The 20762-nt window shown below is 41.9% G+C and overlaps 2 protein-coding genes across 3 annotated transcripts in view; one reads left to right on the forward strand and one right to left on the reverse strand.

Moving 5' to 3' along the window:
• MRPL13 (mitochondrial ribosomal protein L13) overlaps positions 1-20289 on the reverse strand; it is a 40924-nt gene extending 20635 nt beyond the window's left edge. Inside the window, exons 1-4 of the mRNA NM_001034805.2 lie at positions 20244-20289; positions 15698-15821; positions 10441-10534; positions 6479-6539 (exon numbers count right to left, since the gene is read on the reverse strand). Of these exons, the coding sequence (NP_001029977.1) occupies positions 6479-6539; positions 10441-10534; positions 15698-15821; positions 20244-20270 (306 nt within the window). The 5' untranslated portion in view covers positions 20271-20289. The remainder of the gene's footprint in view (positions 1-6478; positions 6540-10440; positions 10535-15697; positions 15822-20243) is intronic.
• A 104-nt stretch (positions 20290-20393) lies between these two features.
• The window catches only part of MTBP (MDM2 binding protein), a 76575-nt gene continuing 76206 nt past the window's right edge, over positions 20394-20762 (forward strand). The window contains exon 1 of one of the 2 annotated variants that reach the window (XM_010812245.3): positions 20394-20507. Coding sequence is in view for 1 of the 2 variants with exons in the window: in NM_001193177.1 (NP_001180106.1) it covers positions 20632-20743 (112 nt within the window). In the remaining variant the exon portion in view is untranslated. Of the gene's footprint in view, positions 20508-20631; positions 20744-20762 lie in introns of those variants that run through there. The other variant, NM_001193177.1, reaches the window with a different exon arrangement.

Genomic DNA, 20762 nt, shown 5'->3' on the forward strand with positions numbered 1-20762 from the left:
TTTTAAATGTTTATCTGTATTTAGAAAAAGGAAAAAAAAAGGAAGACATTAAGAAAACCTGTGTATGTGTTGATTTTAGATGGAATAAGAAGAAATTCTCTGAGCTTATACAAGAACCTGTGGCCCAAATAATCTATTACATACAGGTTACAGCAGATCCTAGTGAGGTTTAATCCCGCTTCCGAGGTGGGTGATCAGGAGACTGCCAGTGAGTGAACTAAGCCTGACCATACCATCATGAGGCTGACTCTGTAAGTCACAAATCTAGAATGAAGGTAGTGGTGAGCATTCACTGAAAACTCACCACTTGTACAGGGGTCACTGCATTAGATTTGTTATCTTGTTTATGTTACTAAGTTCCATTTCATAGACGAGGAAACAAATTCAGTGAGGTTACAGAACCCACCCTAATTTCCTGTATCTAATAAATGGTACTGGAATTCAAACCAGGTAGGCCTACTCCCAGGACAGACACATACCACATGCAAAGACACCTAACAATGCGTTCCTGTCACTTATCAGGAAGACCCTTCACCCTGTCACACCCGTTGCCAAGAGGGCAAACTAAGCTTCCTAGGATTTGCTTTTCTGCCTGTTAAGGTCAGCCCCACAGTTTATCTGCTATTTAAGCCCTCTTTCAGGCTGTGCCGGGTCTCTGTCGCTGCACTCGCGCTCGCTGCAGCTGAGACGAGCAGGGGCTGCTCTGCCTGCGGTGCTGGCTCCTCCTGGTGCAGAGCGCGGGCTCTAGGGCCTGCGGGCTCTGCAGCCGTGGCGCACAGGCTAAGCTGCCCCACGGCACGTGGGGTCTCCCCGCCCAGCGGTGGAACCCGAGGCCCCCGCGCTGGCAGGCGGACTCGGAAACACGAGCCCAGCAGGGGAGTTCGAGGCGTCCTCAGCGCTGTCCTGAGTGTGGCTCTGCGTGTGTGTCAAAAGAAAGTCACGCAGCGTCAGCCTGCGCTCTATGCTCTCCCGTGGGCCTCCTGGCATGTAGTGTGCACAGACACACTGCGTGAGCCGTGTGGAACGACTGACGTACATCTGGAGAGGCAAGCTGATTGTCTTCATCCGCGCTCATATTTCAAGGCTATAATGTGGCATGTAGTACACTAACCCTCTGAGACAGCACATGTTACAATGGGACTGCACTGTGGAGGATTTCCTTATCCTTTTATCTTCTCATCAAATCAGACCACAAAACCTCAATATGTACAAATACTAACGCCACCCCACGCATATTTTCCATCTATTTTCTTGTTAGTGCTGTTAAGGCTTTATATTCTAGGGACTTTATGTTGTTAAAACTAAAAGCAATTAAAAATTCAGTCCTGAATTACATAAGCCGCATTTCAAGTGGTCGACCTGCGACTAGTGGTTACTGTATTTGACAAAGAACGTCTTCATCAGAGCAGAAACTTCTATTGGGTAGCACTGATGTCAGTCTTTAAAATTTTTAGTGTCTTAAAAGTCTTTAGTAGAAAGCGACGATGTTAAGACTACTTAGCATCCTGTCTGGATTAGCAAGTCATTCTATCTTCTGAACATCATCCTAACAGCCAGTTTATTACATCAGCAGGGTTTCTTGGTATTTGGTTTTCATGTTCTTAAAATAATTAGTTTTATTTACTTGAATAAACAAATTGGTATTTTTAAAATGCACCTTAGTTAAAAAATGCAAACATAACAATCAAATTAGAGAAAGCTGTAAAGTATGAAAAGGTTACAAGCTGCCAGGTGAGGGAAAAAGATGACAGACACACACACACACCTGCCCAAAACACAAGCGTGACGCAACGTGAACAGGCGTCGAGCAATTCTAGCCCCACGGACAGAAGCACGAACTCCGAGGAGTTCAGAAAGTGAGGCAGACAGAACGAGGCAGGGTTATGAACATTCAAGACCCTCCTAACTGAGTCTGAACCCAGGGCATGTGACGCCTGTTTCACAAAACACATCTTTGTAAGCTATGGGAGAGGGAATGGATATGAGAAAGGAACCGTATTAGAAAAAAAGGCAAGAACACAGAAGCTCTTAAGGAAACTAAACTGCATGACAGATGAAGAAAGGACATAAATAAAGGGCTGGATCAATACACATATTTGAGTTTAGAGTTAAAGATCTGCTATGTAATTACAAAAAGATATGGAAAAATATTTTAAAGCCTACTATTTAAATCAATGTACTTAATTAAAAGTCGTGTCTGACTCTGCGACCCCATGGACCGCAGCGTGCCAGGCCTCTCTGTCCATCTGGTTGTCCTGGTTGTCCATCCACCAACTCCTGGAGCCTACTCAAACTCATGTCCTGCTATTAATCAATGTACTTTATTGTTCCCGAAAAACACTGAGGGTTTGGATTGGTGGTAAAGTAACTGACCTCTTCCTTAAAAACAGTCAAAATTAAGACTTAAAGCCATCATCAAATATTTCATAATGCATTTCAATCTCTGTTCATAAAAAAGTTTGAAACGATTCCTACAGATGCTACCCAAAGCCAAGTTCTTCACATTGGAAGTTGGCTTACACTGCCTCCTGGTGTACATTCAGCATACTGAACAAACTAGAAACTAGTTTTAAAGACATTGGAAAATATTCGTCAAGTATTAAAACTATAATTTGTTGTAAAAGTTATGGTATATATTAGCAGCGGCCCTAACAACAACTTTTTACTAGTATTATAAAAGTAGAACATTAAATATTTTCTAAGAAACAACTCTTGAGTATGTTTTTATAAAACAGATTCAAATGATGAAGTAAAAATACTCAGTAAAGTACAGAATTTCTAAACATTATGTCAGTAATAAACACAGCTCTTCCCCCACCTTTAACCAAGAAAATTTTAGACAGTACTTGGACCACAAGGAAATCAAACCGGTCAATCCTAAAGGAAATCAGTCCTGAATATTCATTGGAAGGACTGACTGATGCTGAAGCTCAAACTCCAATACTTTGGCCACCTGATGCAAAGAACTGACTCATTGGAAAAGACCCTGATGCTGGGAAAGATTGAAGGTAGGAGGAGAAAGGGATGACAGAGGATGAGATAGTTGGATGGCATCACCGACTCAATGGACATGAGTTTGAGTAAGCTCCAGGAGTTGGTGATGGACAGAGAGGCCTGGCATGCTGCAGTCCACGGGGTCGCAGAGTCAGACACGACTGAGCAACTGAACTGAACACCAAACAAATGGTTGCATTCTTTATACATACATACATACATACATACATACATTTATTTTTATTCATCATTTTAGGAAAATAAAAAGGAGTATCTTCAAAACTTAACAGTTTGCTCATTTAAATAAAAAGCTAAAACAGCTGTGAATGGGGAAAACACTCCCAAATCTAAGAGAACAATTCAAAGACTGGGTTATCAAGAGTTAAGGAAGAAAAAAATAAAACTGTAAAGGGCAACAGAAGACTCTGCTTTTATAATCAATACTGAGAACTAGCATTTGGATTTAGAACACCTGTTAGGACAGAACTCTATGATACATAATAAATAAACATTAATGAAGCTAGTAATATTGTTTTTTTAAATATTTCTAAAGGATGGAACTGACTGGAGGACAAAAATAGGAAGAACAAGAAAAAGAAAGTCCTGGGCTGCCATCTGCTCTGGGGTGTCCGCTCAGCACAGGGCTTGGGTTCAGAGGACCGCAAACGTGAGGTCTGCAGCAGGATCAAGACGCCCCCACATGCCTGGATCCCCGGGGCCAGCAGAAAGGCAGCATCCTTTCAGGGTGCTGAGCTGGGAAACGAAAAAGTAAGTCTTTCTCGATAGGGAGTTGCTAACTATGAACCTGATCTTGTAAGGTTTTCAGGCCCCAAGTTCACCTGTTTTATGGGGATCAAATTCCAGAAGCTGGAAGTATAGCTTAAAGGGGTCTTAGGTTGGGGGGTGTGTGTATACACGTATATCCCCAGGCACCAGCCAAAAGCTAAGTACATCTCTTCTGAAGAAATTCATTTTTAACATAGGTCTCAAAAACTCTCAGGGATGAAGTTCCAAGGTACAAGTACTTTCCTAGCACCCTGAGCAGAAACAATAAATTGCAGACCCACAAAGACCCACAAGTATCAGTCAGATATAAATGCTAAGAATTATGTTTAAAGTGCTTAAAGAAATATAAGAGAGAACCAAGGTATGACAAAGGAACAGAAGATGGTCAAAACTGACTAGCAAACTGAAAAAGAAACAAACAGTAAAAGCTTCCAGAAAAGGAAAAAAATGCAACAGCTGACATTAGAAACTCAGTAAAAGATTAGACCTTGGGGAAAAGAAAATGAGAGGACAAGAACACAGATCTAAGGAAATTCCTGACAATCCAGCACAGAGCCAGGGAGACATAAAATATGAGGAAGACACAAAATGTAAAAGGAGGAACTGAACTGTGCGCAGTGGAGGCAGTCTGCTGTGTACACAGGCAGCTCCCAGAGGGAGAGGGCGGGCAGGGAGTCAAGGGGACCAATGTGGAGAGGTGTAAGAGCTGACAGATTTTCAGAGGAGAAACCGGTCCTCAAGCAAAATCGGTAAGAAAACTCAAAAATAAAAACCAAAGCCAAAGAAAAGATCTTAAAAGTATTCTGAAAGACAAGACAGGCTACACACAAATAAAGTGACATCTGAATCTGACATCAACAGCAATAACGGAAACTAAAATCTATTTGAAAGATAGCTTCAAAAAGCTAAGAGAAAAAAACAAAGTTATCCTAGAATTGTGCAGATACACAAAACTATTTTTTAAGAATGAAGGTAAAAATAAAGTTACAAACAGAAAAGGGGCATCCACTATTCAGAGACTGTTATGATGGGAATGTCAATGAGGAGTACTTCAAGGAGGACACTGATCGGAGTTAAAAGACTGCAAGCAAAGAAGATCTTAAAAAAATTAGTAACAGTATAAAAAACTGAGAACAAGAAAGTCCAACCAGAAGGGTTTTTAAACCATCTTGAACAGAGAAAACATACAGACAGAGGGAGAACGGGTATTAAAAATCTTCTAGAGGCCTTGACTTGACTGTGAGGAAAGTAAAAATATTGATTAATCTTATACTTCTAATAAATGAGGGGCTTCCCTGGTGGCTCAGACGGTAAAGAGTCTGTCTGCAATGCAGGAGACCCGGGTTCTATCCTTGGGTTGGGAAGATGCCCTGGAGAAGGAAATGGCAGCCCACTCCAGTATTCTTGCCTGGAGAATTCCATGGACAGAGGAGCCTGGTGGGCTACAGTCCATGGGGTCACAAAGAGTCAGACGCGACTGAGCGACTTCACTTTCACTTTCTAAGAAATGAACTCAATCAATCCAAAAGCAAGCAAGGAGGGGAGGAGAAGGAAAATGATACCTAGCTCAACTTGTGGACACAGCGGGGGAAGCAGAGAGGGACGGACTGAGAAAGCAGCACCGACATATACACCCCGCTGTTCAGTCGCTGAGTCAAGTTCGACTCTCTGTGACCCCGTGAACTGCAGCCTGCCGGGCTCCCCTGTCCATGGGATTTCTCAGGCAAGAATACTGGAGTGGGCTGCCATTTCCTTCTCCAGGGATCTTCCCCACACGGGGGCCAAACCTGCGTCTCCTGCACTGGCAGGCGTGTGTGAGCCGGACAGTGGGTGGGAACCTGCTGTAACACAGGGGGCCAGCTCAGGGCTCGGTGACGACCGAGGGGGCAGGGTGGGGGTGAGGGGGGCTCAAGGAGGGAATACAGACAGTTATGACTGACTCACAGTGACGTGTGGCAGAAACCAACACAGTATTGTAAAGCAATTAACACTCCAATTAAAAAAATAAAATCTAGCTCAGTAAAGTTTAAAGATAAACTATAAAAGATAAACTATGAGGCATCAAAATAAAAAAAGGTTGATTTAGCTATATCAATATATAAAAAGAATAGACTACAAGTTAAAAAGCACTACTGGAGATAAAGTCAGGACATACCTCAATCAATTCTTCAGGAAGATTACAATTCCAAACTTAAATTTATCTAACCCTAAATCGTCAAAACATACAATGGAAAAAACTGACAGAACTATAAGGAAAAATCAATAAATCCATAATTGAGATTTTAACATAACTCTTCAATAAAGTGAATAACAAAAATAGAGTGCAAGATTGGAACAACATATTTAGCACGTTTGATATACTTAAAATATAAACAGATATATATACATACATCTGTCTCCCCAAAACATTTTCAGCAATCATATATTCTAGGTGATCATGCAGATGTCAAGAAATTAAAAAGAAAAGCATCAAAATTCTATGACTAAATGCAAAGTATATTAAATAGTAATTAGAAAAGATACAGAACTGGATGATGATGAAATATTATTGATACTTATCAAAACTTGTATGATATAGTGAAGAACTCACAGCCCTGAACGCTAGCTACGTTAGAAGAGAAGGAAGACTGAAAACCCAGTTTCTGAACCAGTTTCTCCACAAATGATTAATAATGATAAAAAAATACAATACACTTACTGCTACTGGATCCTTCCGGTGAAGCTGAGCAGCTGTTACTTGTTTAAATCCACCTGGGTAGCTATTAAAAGAAACAAAGACAATAAAATTGGGAGTAGGCGATGGGATAGTATCCTTGAAATGAACATTCTCATAATATGAAACTATTTTTATTATGAAATTACATTTGTTTCTCCTGGAGGAGGAAATGGCAACCCACTCCAGTGTTCTTGCCTGGAGGATCCCATGGACAGAGGAGCCTGGTGGGCTGCAGTCCATGGGGTCGACTGAGCAACCAATACACACACTTGCTTCTGGGAACTATGCTACTCATCATGTCTTAAAAATTAAGCAGTAACTATGCTACATGAAATGCTATTAAGTGGTCAAATTTAGCAATTGTTGTTTTATAAAACCAATCATAAAGGCAATCAGTCCTGAATATTCATTGGAAGGATTGATGCAAAGCTGAAACTCCTATACTTTGGCCACCTGATGTGAAGAAATGACTCCTTGCAAAAGACCCTGATGCTGGGAAAGATTGAAGGTAGGAGGAGAAGGGGACGACAGAGGATGAGATGGTTGGATGGCATCACTGACTCAATGGACACGAGTGTGAGTATACTCTGGGAGTTGGTGATGGACAGGGAGGCCTGGCGTGCTGTGGTCCATGGGGTCGCAAAGAATTGGACACGACTCAGCGACTGAACTGAATTTCATAAAAAATTCCACATCTTAGAAATTTCTTGGCTAACCATTTTTAAAATTAATTACTCTATTGGCTGTGCTGGGTCTTCACTGGGCTCCCCTGGTGGCCTGGCTGGTGGAATCTGCCCGTAACACAGGAGACCGGGCTGGACGCTGGGTTGGGAAGGTGCCCTGGAGGGGAAGGCTGCCCGCTGTCCTCACTGCTCCAGGTCAGGCGTTCTCCGGCTGCGGCAAACGGGCTATGTGCTGCTCTGGCACATGGGCTCCTCATGGCACTGGCTTCTCTCGCTGTGGAGCAGGACTCCAGGTGTGCAGGCTTCAGTGTTGCAGCAGGCTCTGCGGTGCCGGCTCAGCAGCTGCTCCCAGGCGTGTGGAATCTTCCTGGATCAGCGGTGAAGCCTGTGTCCCTTGCACTGGCAGGCGGATTCTTATCCACTGCATCACCATGGAAGTCCCTGGCTAACTGTATTTCTACTGGAATTTAAGTTCATTCATCATTCATTCATTCATTCACAGTTACTTATTTCTGCTTGAATGCAGGGAAAACAAAACAGTGCCAAAATGTATTTCAAAGTGAACAAGCTAGGGGTCAGGTCTGGGGAAAGCCGGTAGACTACTTGGTTCTGAAGGCAAGTTAATACTCTAAACAGGTCGTGCTCCTATTTCCTATTACCAGGAAGTCATATGCTGCTTCTGAGTAACAAAATATTTCATTGTGTTCAGATCAAAATCATAAATAGAGATTAAAGAAAATATTTGGGATAGGTATTGGAGATCTTACTAACCTGAATACCCCAGACCCAGGTCTGAAATCAAGGTTTGGCCAGCAGCAACCAGTGTAATATGAGGCAACTCATTTCATCTCTTTCTTTATGGGTTTGCTCAGATAAGAAAAATGCTAGTATTTGCCCCATCTACCTCTCAAGATTTTATGACAGTCGAGTAGGAAAGTGTTTGTGACAGTACTTAAGAAATTTAAAACAAAAAGAGCACACAGATGTAAGACTTTATTACACTGAATGGATGAATAAGAGCCTAGATGATTTTCAAGGAAGGGAAAAAGAAAACATAAAGACAATGGACTCTGTAAGGGAAATTTACAATTATCTAAATATGATTCCTGTTATAGGTTTCTTTCAACACTTAAAAACATTTTGAAGAGGATTTAGAGAACCACGTTTTAGGAATAAAATTTAAGAAAGCAAATTTAGAAGTATGCTGAGAAAAATGTCTAAGTTTCAAAATGATACTCTTTCATTTGTTTCATGGAGTTTCACCCTCAGAACAAGAAATAATTGTCCTCTATTCTTTCTCTCTGGGAAGAAAATACTTTATGCTTTTATCACATGCTTATTTTGTGAGTGTGTGTACGAAGGAAACAACGTTTATTTTTTTTTCTTCTATTTATTTTAATTGGAGGCTACTTACTTTACAGTATTGTAGTGGTTTTGGCTACGTTGACATGAACAGCCATGGGAGTACATACATGTGTTCCCCATCCTTATCACATGGTTATCTTGCATTTTCATATTTCTTTCCCAATTGCCTCTAAACTTTTAAAACTTGTTTTACATATATTTTACTTTGCCAAAAGTAAGAATGACTAAAAGTGAATGTGAATTAATTTTTGTTAAATATTTCATTAAAGTGTTTAAGTACAGGATGGGCAAAGGTTGGCTAACAAGCAAAAGTGTTTTTCCAAGCATTAAAGACCTACCTGGGCAAAAGACAAAAAGGAACAGAAGGGAGCCTCAAAGCCGGCTTGTCTAAGATGCAGGTGCGCTTGGAAATAAAATAATTTTGATCAAGAATGAAAGGCCAATATGTCTAACTATATCTTGCATGATACTGAAGAAATTATGCTTAATAAAATTTGTACATGACCTGAAACTGAGGGGTTTAACTAATACATTACCTGAAATAATTCAGGTCTCAAAAGATCTTCAAAGGCCGGAGATAAAATTTAACATAGAGTAAACTCAGGGTACTACAGCTAGATTAGAATGCAACTGAAACACACAGGAAGGAGGACACAAGGCTGAAAAGCCCTCAGGAGTTTCAGCTGGTAGTAAACGCAGTGTAGCAGTGACGCAGCCGTGAGGAGCCCTCCTAGAGCAACAGAAGGCAGAGTAACTGAGAGATGGGGGGTCACACTGCACCAGAAACCCAGCAGGACACAGCCAGGCGAGTGTTATTTAGTTAAGATATTGACAAGTAATGACTGCACCCAGAGAACAGTGAGCAAGATATGACGGAGATCTTCAAAGGGCAGTCACATAAAGGACTTTGCGTGAACTACAGGTGTTTAGAGAAGAGACGATCAGTGAGTGCGTGCTGATCACTCTCAATTACCTGAAGGAGGTCATGTGGAAGATATAGTTTTACACCGTCCAAAAAAGGAGGACAGAGGGCGAGATGGCCGGGTGGCATCACCAACTTGATGGACATGAGTTTGAGCAAGCTCCAGGAGATGGTGATGGACAGGGAGGCCTGGTGTGCTGCAGTCCATGGGGTCGTAAAGAGTCAGACACGACTGAGCGACTGAACAACAGCACCAAAAGGCCATTATGAAAGCTGAAGAAAGACAGGTGATGACTTAACAGCACTGAGATCTTTCCAAAATTCAGACCACGTCAAAGGCAGAATGAATGGGCTGCCTCAGGAGCTAGGAGACTGCTACTGTTCAAAGACAGGCAGACCTATAACCTGACAGGGATGCTGTGGGAAGGTGTAATGGTGTCCTTCCAACTTGGGATTCTCCTCACCATTCTTTCAACCTCTCATGCACTTTTAGAAGTTCAAGACGCTTCTGGAAACAGCAGTAAGACAAATCAGAGGAAGCAGAAAGAAACGAGAAGACTGATAAAGAGAGAAACCTAGATCAGAGAGGTTAACTGACAGATACTCTCAGGAAAAACCAATAGCCTCAGGCAATTACAAGGATCTGGTACAGTTTTGTCGTTTTCTTTTTTTTTTTTTTAGTTTTGTTGTTTTCTGATTGAGTAAATCACACACGCATCACGAACAAAATCAGTGTTTTCTTAAATCTCTTTTTCTTTCAAAATTATTTTATTATTTTATTTATTTTTATTTTTTGGCTGTGCCACGCGAGATCTTAGTTCCCCAACCGGGTACTGAACCTGTGCCCCCTGCAGTGGAAGTGCAGATCTTAACCACTCGACCACCAGGAAGTTCCTTAAATTTCTTTTAAATATAATAATACTAAAGTAATACATTTCCACTGCCTATCTTCCCCGACAAAAGCACTATCTTACCCAGTATGTGAGGAGTACACTTTTTGCTCCCACTTGTTCCCAGAAAAGGCAATGTGCCTTGTGTTCATGATGACAACATGATCTCCACAGTCACCTGGATTTAAAAGAACAAAGAGAGAAAAAAAGGATTTTGGTCGAAAAATTTTGCCTTTAAGAAAAAGTGCGCTTGGTTATTTACAAAGCTTTCCAAAGTCCAAAGAACACATCAGTGAATATAAAGCATGTCAGTGCAACATCAAAATCCTTGAACAGACTGATGTTTTTCTTTTATATAACATCTAAGTGTAGAGGAGTTGGCTAGACATTTGGAAAATCTCAACACTGGAAGGTAAAAGAGAATTTGGGAAGGAAGCCAATAACAACATAGGTCTTTGAAAGGCAAATTACTGTTCCTCTTATTATCTTTGACCATTAATGATTACACTTCATTAAAATGTAATAATTACACTTTAATAATAATTACACTTCACCACTTTTAACTATCTAATACAAATTTCCCCTTAAAAATAAGAGAAAATGAAAACAATATGCATATAGATGAAAAAAGGTATATTTTACCAGTAGGTAAATTGGAAACAAATGTAAAACATCTCAATTGTTATTAGTTCAAATTCAGAGAAGAGAGTATTATGCTCTCAGCTTAACTACTAACCCAAGGCTTTTTCCAATCACATTTAACTAGTTAAATATCTTTCAAACTGGAAAAAAAAAATTAAGGTTTGGTAAACAGTTTTCAGAAACAGGAATTAAGTTTATTTACAAAAATTTATCACCTTAGATTTCTAACCTTATTTGATTTCTTTTTATAATATTGGGCTAAGTTAAATGGCCAAGTAAAATTCAAACTAATTAAATCAAGGGGAAAACTCAAAGATTTATGTGAGGATATCTAAGGTCTCATCGTGGATCCACAGTCTTCTTCCTCCTTCATGACATACAGCATTGCTTTTATATACTGATCTTATAGGATCTGGTTTGAGAAATGTCTGAAAAAAAGCTGTTCCAATTTAGTGATAAATAACAGAAGTTTGGCTTTGGCTTTTATGCTTGTTTCCAGCCTTGATGAACAAATATCCAAATGCCTACTTCAACTTTTTTTTTCTTCTTTTAGTATCCCTGAACTTCTGCATGGCTAATGTGACAGATGATCATGGAAGTTACCACAAAATCCACTGAGTATAAAGACATTGTGATAGGAACAAAGGGTGTTGTTCCAATTTATTGCTGGTACGTAAATATTCACTTCTAAAAGAGGTAAGAGATGGGAATACCAGATCACCTGACCTGCCTCTTGAGAAACCTATATGCAGGTCAGGAAGCAACAGTTAGAACTGGACATGGAACAACAGACTGATTCCAAATAGGGACAGGAGTACATCAAGGCTGTATATTGTCACCCTGCTTATTTAACTTATACGCAGAGTACATTATGAGAAACACTGGGCTGGAAGAAGCACAAGCTGGAATCAAGATTGCCGGGAGAAATATCAATAACCTCAGATATGCAGATGATACCACCCTTATGGCAGAAAGTGAGGAGGAACTAAAAAGCCTCTTAATGAAAGTGAAAGTGGAGAGTGAAAAAGTTGGCTTAAAGCTCAACATTCAGAAAACTAAGATCATGGCATCTGGTCCCATCACTTCATGGGAAATAGATGGGGAAACAGTGGAAACAGTGGCTGACTTTATTTTTCTGGGCTCCAAAATCACTACAGATGGTGACTGCAGCCATGAAATTAAAAGACGCTTACTCCTTGGAAGGAAAGTTATGACCAACCTAGGTAGCATATTGAAAAGCAGAGACATTACTTTGCCAATAAAGGTCCGTCTAGTCAAGGCTATGGTTTTTCCTGTGGTCATGTATGGATGTGAGAGTTGGACTGTGAAGAAGGCTGAGCACTGAAGAATTGATGGTTTTGAACTGTGGTGTAGGAGAAGACTCTTGAGAGTCCCTTGGACTGCAAGAAGATCCAACCAGTCCATTCTAAAGGAGATCAGTCCTGGGTATTCTTTGGATGGAATGATGCTAAAGCTGAAACTCCAATACTTTGGCCACCTCATGTGAAGAGTTGACTCATTGGAAAAGACTCAGATGCTGGGAGAGACTGGGGGCAGGAGGAGAAGGGGATGACAGAGGATGAGATGGCTGGATGGTATCATTGACTCGACGGACATGAGTTTGGGTGAACTCCGGGAGTTGGTGATGGACAGGGAGGCCTGGCGTGCTGCAAATCATAGGGTCGCAAAGAGTCGGACACGACTGAGCGACTGAACTGAACTGAACTGAAAAGAGGTAAGTAGTCTATATGTAACTGGGAGCAAAAACCTTCAGTGTTTTGTATGATGATGTTCTAGGAGTGAGCTGAAGAACAAATGTGCGATTAACACTGTGAAATTTAAATGACATTGTTAACACTTGAAATAGACTGACTCAACTGAATAGTAAGAAAGAAAAATACTTTAGCTGGGTGACTTTAAGAAGAGCATTTTAAACTTTTTCCCCCTACCAAATTCTTAAAAGATTTAAATAAATAATGCAAAACAGAATACTAGAGATTAGATTAGTTGAATTGTTTGAATTGTGTTTGAATTGCTAATATTCACAATATAACCTTTAAGAATTGTGTGAAAATTTTATTTGATTTCATTCCATGTGCACCAGAAATACTTTAGGATGATCTGATAACTTCAGATAATACTAAAGAAAGGTTTCCCTCTGCTTCTTTTAAATGCTCATATAGTCTTCCTCAACTGATTAACTTGTGGACAATGAAAAGAACAGCATTCTGACGAAGAGTAAGTCACAATGCAGAAATCACCAAGGGCCCTGACTTTTCATTCATCAGAGAGAAATAAATATGTTCAGAAAGTGCCTGCGTCTCCAGCTCAGGAGGGCAGCTCCAATCAGAAGGCAGTGTGTGTAAAGTGGTTCAAAGATTGTGTACTCACATATCCGCACACACACAGAGGCCTGCACGGCTTGTTGAGATGCTGTGGCAAACCAGCCTTCCCTTTCCACGGCTGTGTTTTTCTTATGGAACTGTGGTTTGGGTCAAGATGGAAATGCCACGGAATTAAAAGAACGTGCTCCTTTCACAAAATTGGGGAAAAGATGGAATCAGCAGTAGCCACATAATTCTTTTTCAAGTATAGCACTTATCCATCCACTGAATTAAAGTTCTGCTTCCTTACAAGTAAGTCATCACTGCAAAAGCGCTCCTTATGCACTGCAGAGTAAACACTTTGCCAGAATACAGACAAGCCTTTCTGTCAGGCCATTCTTTCCTAGGAATGGAGGATAGCTTTTCTAGGAAATCAGAAATTTACTTTTTAAAGACTAAATTGTATTTTTGTTTCACTGTACTTAATATTCGACTTTTATCAGCAGAATATTGGACTTTTCATGTCCCTAAGATGTCACCAAAATCAGAACTTAAACTGCAAAAAACACCCAAAAACTTAAACTGCAAGCAGTTTTCAATTTACAAATATGTTGTTTTAGGTGTTTTTCTAACATTTATTGGTTTAATCAGCATTTATTATGTATGTTTTATGTGCTTATAAACATCATAGACATGTTTACTTGAAAACTGACATACAGTTTCTCAGAAAAACAATATTACAAATGATGGCCACATATACAGGAAGAGCTATAAAGGTTAGTATTTAGGTGTGATAATGACATTTAGGTTACACTGGAGAATATTCTTAGGAGACATATGCTGAAGTATTTAGGGGGTAATATACTGATTATCGCCAGCTTTCCCGGTGGCTCAGAGGTTAAAGCGTCTGCCCGCAATGCGGGAGACCAGGGTTTGATCCCTGGGTTGGGAAGATTCCCCTGGAGAAAGAAATGGCAACCCACTCCAGTATTCTTGAGTGGAGAATCCCATGGATGGAGGAGCCTGGTGGGCTACATACAGTCCACGGGGTCGCAAAGAGTCGGACACGACTGAGCAATTTCACTTTCACACTGATTATCATTTATTTTCAAATGAGTAAAAATAACATGGTAAAATACTGTGTAATCTAGGTGGATATAGAGAAATTCACTGTACTATTTTGACCTTTTCTGAAATTGTGAAAATTTTTATAAGACAAGTTAGAGAAAAAGTAAAAGACTTAACAAACCAGTGGAAAAAAGGGAAGAAGAAATGCAGACATTTCACAGAATGGGAAATGACAAAAAGGCCAATATATAAATGAAAAGATACTGAACTCCATGTGCAATTAGGAAAATGCAAATTAAAACCACAGAGCACTTCCCAGCTACCAAAGCAGAATGTTACTCAGATGAGGAATAATGAAAACATCTGCATATGAAGACTGACTAGGTTCCTGTGTATCTCTGAGCCCAGTAATTCCTATCCTACAGATAGACCTTCCACCTGTGTCCTGGAAAAATGGTACAAGAACACTGATAGCAATGTTGTGCATAAGAAACAAAAAAGGAGGTAAACCACCCAAATGCTCAGTGAATGGATATTTATTTCATCATTACTATTATTACTTTTCTTAAAAATATTATCTATATTTATATACAGATAGATGAATACATCCCTATCCATCTATACACATCTTTGTATATTTCATATTTCAAAACAAAGTTAAAACTCAGTGCAAAAAGCGTTGTTGACAGGCCAAGCAAGATGAAGAGTAAGAATTGACACTCGGGCCTTGCAGGGTGGACAGGGAGTGCCTAGGAAAGTGAAGTCAATCAAAACTACCTGGGCTAAGCGGAAGGCTTTCAGTACGAAAGCAACTGTTTTTTGTTTTGGAAAAAGGATATGGAAAGCAAATTTGTTAACTCAAAATAGTGAAAAATAACTTTCCATAGCTAACTAGCTCTATATATCTCTCTGAAGGAAAGAGTCTTTAGAAGAGAGGGCAAGCTTATCTGCGTATTTTCCAAAGCTCTCTATTGAAACGCACGTCGCCACGTGAAGAGACGTGCTGAAGAGTGAGCGTTTAAAGTCCAAGTCAGGACATTTCTGAGAGTGAAAGGAAGAGCTACTGATAATTTTGCTGGGACAATGGCATAAAATGGGACTGTTTCAGGTGAAATGGTCTATGTGGTTTTCCTACGAAGAAGCAAAATTCATTTTAGTGCCCTAACAGGATTTCAGCGAAGATGGAATAAGGGATCTTCAAGGAAAAAAAAAAAAAAAAGATCCTTGCAGCAGTACAGTCAAACATCTTCAAAATTCTATCCTCACATGAAAACTGCGTTTACCGACAGGTCTAAAATGATACTCACTCAGTTGATGGTACACAGGCTTATGCAATCCTTGAAGTCTAACTGATGCCAGGGCAGCAAGCTTGCCAGGGGGCTGCATCTTCCCATCTAGGAGATACCAAACTCGGGCAAAAGTGGCCCATTGCTTAAGAGACAGAAGAGGAAACGAGGGAAATTCTCATTAAATGCGAACACCGGAGTTTGTTATTATATACCATTGCACATAATCTACAATTAATGTCAATAATTATAACGAAAAAGATCCCATCGTTAGGTAACTTTTTTCATTTCTATTTCTGGAAAAAGGGAACCTTTCCTCATTCTTCTGCAGAGATTAATGCAGTCATTCTTCCTGCCTGCTTTTCTATTAGCAATATGGATCATGCTTTATTAAAAACATTCCAAAGATATTATTTCCTTTTACATTTTGTATTTTTCATACCATGTACAATAGACTGGAGGGTTAATGAGAAAGCAGTTGTTTCTGAAGGTCTTCAAAAATACCTTGAGATCAGAAGATGAGTTATACTTAAAGAAGAGTGGCCAGTTAGAAACTGATGACTATTTAGGAGTTTAACTCTAGTGAAAGAAAGTGTGAAAAAGTGTTAGTCGCTCAGTCGTGTCTGCTCTTTGAAATCCATGCGCTGCAGCCCACCAGGCTCCTCTGTCCATGGGATTCTCCAGGCAGGAATGCTGGAGTGAGTAGCCATTCCCTTCTCCAGAGCCTGTTTCCAACCCAGGGGTTGAAGCCAGGTCTCCTGAATTGCAGGCCCATTCTTTATCATTTGAGCCACCAGGGAACTAGCAGAAATGAAGCTGGAGAAGTACAGATGGATGATACTGAATAAACTTCAATTTCAAAAAACCGCCTTAGACTGACATCTAAGGCTGCCGCAGGTAAGCTAAGACAGTTACAGGCCAGAAGATCCTGATCAGATCCTTTCTCTATGGATATACACAAGCTGCCAAACAATGTTGGAGAAAGTATTGATACAACCAGGCCGGCTGGTTTTCTCTTAAATTTAACCATCACAAACCTAAAATCAGTAAAACTGCTTACCCATCTGTTTTACTGTTCTCATTTGTCTAGTCTCCATCCCATTCCCCTTGTTTATCTGTTGTCAGGTTTACCTCGATTTCATATGTTTTGATGCCCCTGTAAAGGGTACTGCATTTTTAATTTAAATTTCTGATTGTTGCTAGTATACAGAAATACACTTCATTTTTATATTTTGGTCTTATATTCAGCAACCTTGCTAAAGTCATTTATCAGTTCTAGTAACTTTTTGTAAATTCCCTTTTTTACACAGATGATCCTTTTCTTTGCAAATAAGGAGAGCTTCTAGCCCACATACTTTCCATCTCTCTCAGCATATGAACTAAAAAAAAAAAAATTCAATTGTCTGCAGGACAATCTTGTTTCTTCAATAAACTGCAAAGAAAAAAGATAGGATAGGAACCCATTATTAAGAGACTTAAAAAAAAAACACATCAGAAACTTACTGTACTTTGGATCCCATTCCAAAGAAAAAAACCATAAAAATATTCTGTATTAATATTTATATATACATGAGAAAATTGGAAATGTGAACATATACTGAATAATTGATATTAAGGAATTGCTATGAAATTTTCATTTGCTTTGATAAATAGTAATGGCATTAAAAAAAAAATCTTTATCTTATAAAGAATGTATTGAAACATTTACTGATGAAATAAGAAGTAAATGAGGTACAGATTAAATGATACTGACTATGAGCCTTCCGAAACTGGGTGATAATCTAATATCTGATTGAGATTATCCATAATAAAGTTAAAACAACAAAAAAAGCTACTCCTGACCTCCATTCCTTACCAATGACTGCCTCATTTCTTTCCTTTTCTTTGCTGTAAACTCTTGCTAAGAGTTGTCTTTACTTCAAATTTATCTCTCCTCATTCTTTCTTCAGGGCTTCCCTGGTGGCTCAGCAGTAAAGAATCCGCCTGCCAATGCAGGAGATAGGGGTTCGATCCCTGGGTCGGGAAGATTCCCTGGCGAAGGAAACGGCAATTCACTCCAGTATTCTTGCCTGGAGAATTGCAGGGCCAGAGGAGCCTGGCAGGATGCAGTCTGTGGGGTGGCAAAGGAGGTGGCACAACTTAGGGACTAAACAACCACTGAAACAACGCTTTCTTCAACCTGCTGCCCCCGGGCTTCTGTCTTCCCATACCCGCCAGCAGCACACTACTGCCAAAGGCACCACGGCCGTCACATTACGAAACCCCTCGGTCAGTTCTAAGTCTTTGATATGGTTGATCATTCCCCTCTCCTGGGTGTTGTTTCTTCACTTAATTTCTGGAACACCACTGTCTATCCCCATTCACCCATCATGCTGATTCTTTCTCTTGCCTCTGAAAGGCTGGTATGTTCCACAACTGTTCTTGGTCCTCCTCTCCTCTTAACTTACTTCCTCAAAGACTTCATCCAGGCCATTTGTATGCTTCAGATCAGATCAGTCGCTCAGTCGTATCCGACTCTTTGCAACCCCATGAATCGCAGCATGCCAGGCCTCCCTGTCCCTCACCAACTTCCGGAGTTCACTCAGACTAATGTCCTTCGAGTCAGTGATGCCATCCAGCCATTTCATCTTCTGTCGTCCCCTTCTCCTCTTGCCCCCAATCCCTCCCAGCATCAGAGTCTTTTCCAATGAGTCAACTCTTCGCATGAAGTGGCCAAAGTACTGGAGTTTCAGCTTTAGCATCATTCCTTCCAAAGAAATCCCAGGGCTGATTTCCCCCAGAATGGACTGGTTGGATCTCCTTGCAGTCCAAGGGACTCTCAAGAGTCTTCTCCAACACCACAGTTCAAAAGCATCAATTCTTCGGCACTCAGCCTTCTTCACAGTATGCTTATGATTACCTAATTTACATCTCCAGCTTGGACCTCTTTTCCTAACTCCTGAACTCTTTGAGACCCTAGGGACTGCATCCTGCCAGGCTCCTCTGGCCATGGGATTCTCCAGGCAAGTATACTGGAGTGGATTGCCATTTCCAGGGGATCTTCCCCACCCAGGGATCAAACCCACGATCCCTGCATCTCCTGCACCGGCAGGCTGATTCCTTTACCACTGAGCCACCTGGGAAGCCCCCTGAACTATACACTTGTATTCAACTGCCCACCTGGCATATACACTACAGTGTTTTTAAAATTATATGTAGCAGAAGACCAGTTTTTCCCCAATCCATTACAGACCAATACTCTGATAGAAAAAAAAAACCCAACAAAACTTTGATAAGGCAATTAAAATGCTGCCACAATGTCAAACTGCTACAGTTCTTTTTAATGGTTAACTTTAATTCCTGTATCTCCTTCATCAGGGGCAGGTAACAAAGAGTTCAAGGACTGAATCTCACCTGGGGCAGGACTAGGCTAAGAGGCATCTTACAGCAACATATCCAAAACCGAACCCTGCTCTTCCTCTGAAACCTGCTTCAGTCCCCGCCTTCCTATCTCAGTTGATGGAAGCTCCCTCCGGTTGTTGAAACAAAAAAACCTTGGATTAGTCCTTGGTTTTTTCTGTTGCTGTCCGCCACACTTAGCTCTTCCGGAAATCTTACCGGTCCCACCTTCACACGGAACGTGACCACTTTTCACCACTACACAGCAACCGGGCCTGGTTCGCGCCCCCCCCATGTGTAGCCTGGATTATTGCGGCAGCCTCCAAATTGATTATTTGCTTCTGTCGTCCACCAATTCCCATTTCTAAACAATTCGGTCTTAACTCAGCAATCGGGTACTCCTTGTAACACTTAAGCCAGATCAGGTTACTACTTGGTTCAAAACCCTCCAAAGTGAAAGTCGCTCAGTGGTGTCTGACTCTCTGCGACCCCATGGACTATACGGTCCATGGGATTCTCCAGGCCGGAATACTTACCAGGGGATCTTCCCAACCTAGGGATCAAACCCAGGTCTCCCGCATTGCAGGCAGATTCTTTACCATCTCAGCCACCAAAGAAGCCCATTGAACTGCATACCTGAGCTCAATCGCTCAGTTGTGTCTGTCTTCTTTGCGACCCTATGAACTGTAGCCCACCAGGCTCCTCTGTCCCTGGGATTCTCCAGGCAAGAACACTGGAGTGGGTTGCCATTTCCTCCTCCAGGGGATCTTCCCAACCCAGGGATCGAACCTACGTCTCCTGTGTCTCCTCGCATTGGCAGCCTGGTTCTTCAGCAGCTGAGCCACCAGGGAAGCCCAAACCTCAACTCCCCCCACCCCCCAAGGCGGCCCTTATTTTGCTCACTCTTCCAGTAGTCTACAGTGCCCTATGAGATCCATCTTATTAGCTCCCTGACTGTCGCCCTAACACCAATCCGGGGTGAGGGGAGACCAGAAAAGGGCTGCCTGAAAACGCCGAAGTAGGGGCACCGACAGCACTACACGAAGTGGTGGTCAGCTGCGACCCTCGTCTGTGCTTTATCGCGGCATCTCCGGGCCTAGGGGTCTGGCTCCCCATCCGCCTCGGCATCGCCAAGTCTGACTGCCTCCCGCCAGTGAGGAAGCCCGCCACGCCGGGAGTGCAGCCTCACCTGCGGCGCCCTAGACAAACTCGCCATGTTCCCGAGGGGCGGCTCCGCTCTTCCGCCAGGACCCGGGGCCGCTTCGCATCACGGCCCGGAGGGAAACGCGCGGAGCTGCGGGTGATGGTTCCTAGGCCAGCAAGGCTTCGTCTGCTTCTCCGCGTTTCCCACGTCTTTTCCAGTCTTCCCAACACAACCATTCCGTCAGGAAGAGAGCACACGATGCGGTTATTGAGAGAATAGCCCCCGAAAGTCACTCTTCTGCTGGAAAGGGTGCGTAAACCGACGGGGGACGGGCCGTTTCCCGCCGAGCTGAAGAGAGGGCGCCGGAAGTGCTGCAGCAGCGCGGGCGGTTTGGACAGACGCCGTCGCCTGAGGCGGCCGCGAGCGCTGAGGGATGGATCGGTACTTGCTCCTCGCCGTCTGGGGCGAGGGAAAGGCCGCGGCGGCGGCGGGCTCGGGGCGTGGGCCCGAGGCCTCGCGCGTCGAGGGCCCCGGGAGGCCGCCGGGTAAGCGCCGAGCCGAGAA

Source organism: Bos taurus, chromosome 14 (genome assembly GCF_002263795.3).
Source record: "Bos taurus isolate L1 Dominette 01449 registration number 42190680 breed Hereford chromosome 14, ARS-UCD2.0, whole genome shotgun sequence".
In the NCBI taxonomy this organism is placed as follows: domain Eukaryota; kingdom Metazoa; phylum Chordata; class Mammalia; order Artiodactyla; family Bovidae; genus Bos; species Bos taurus.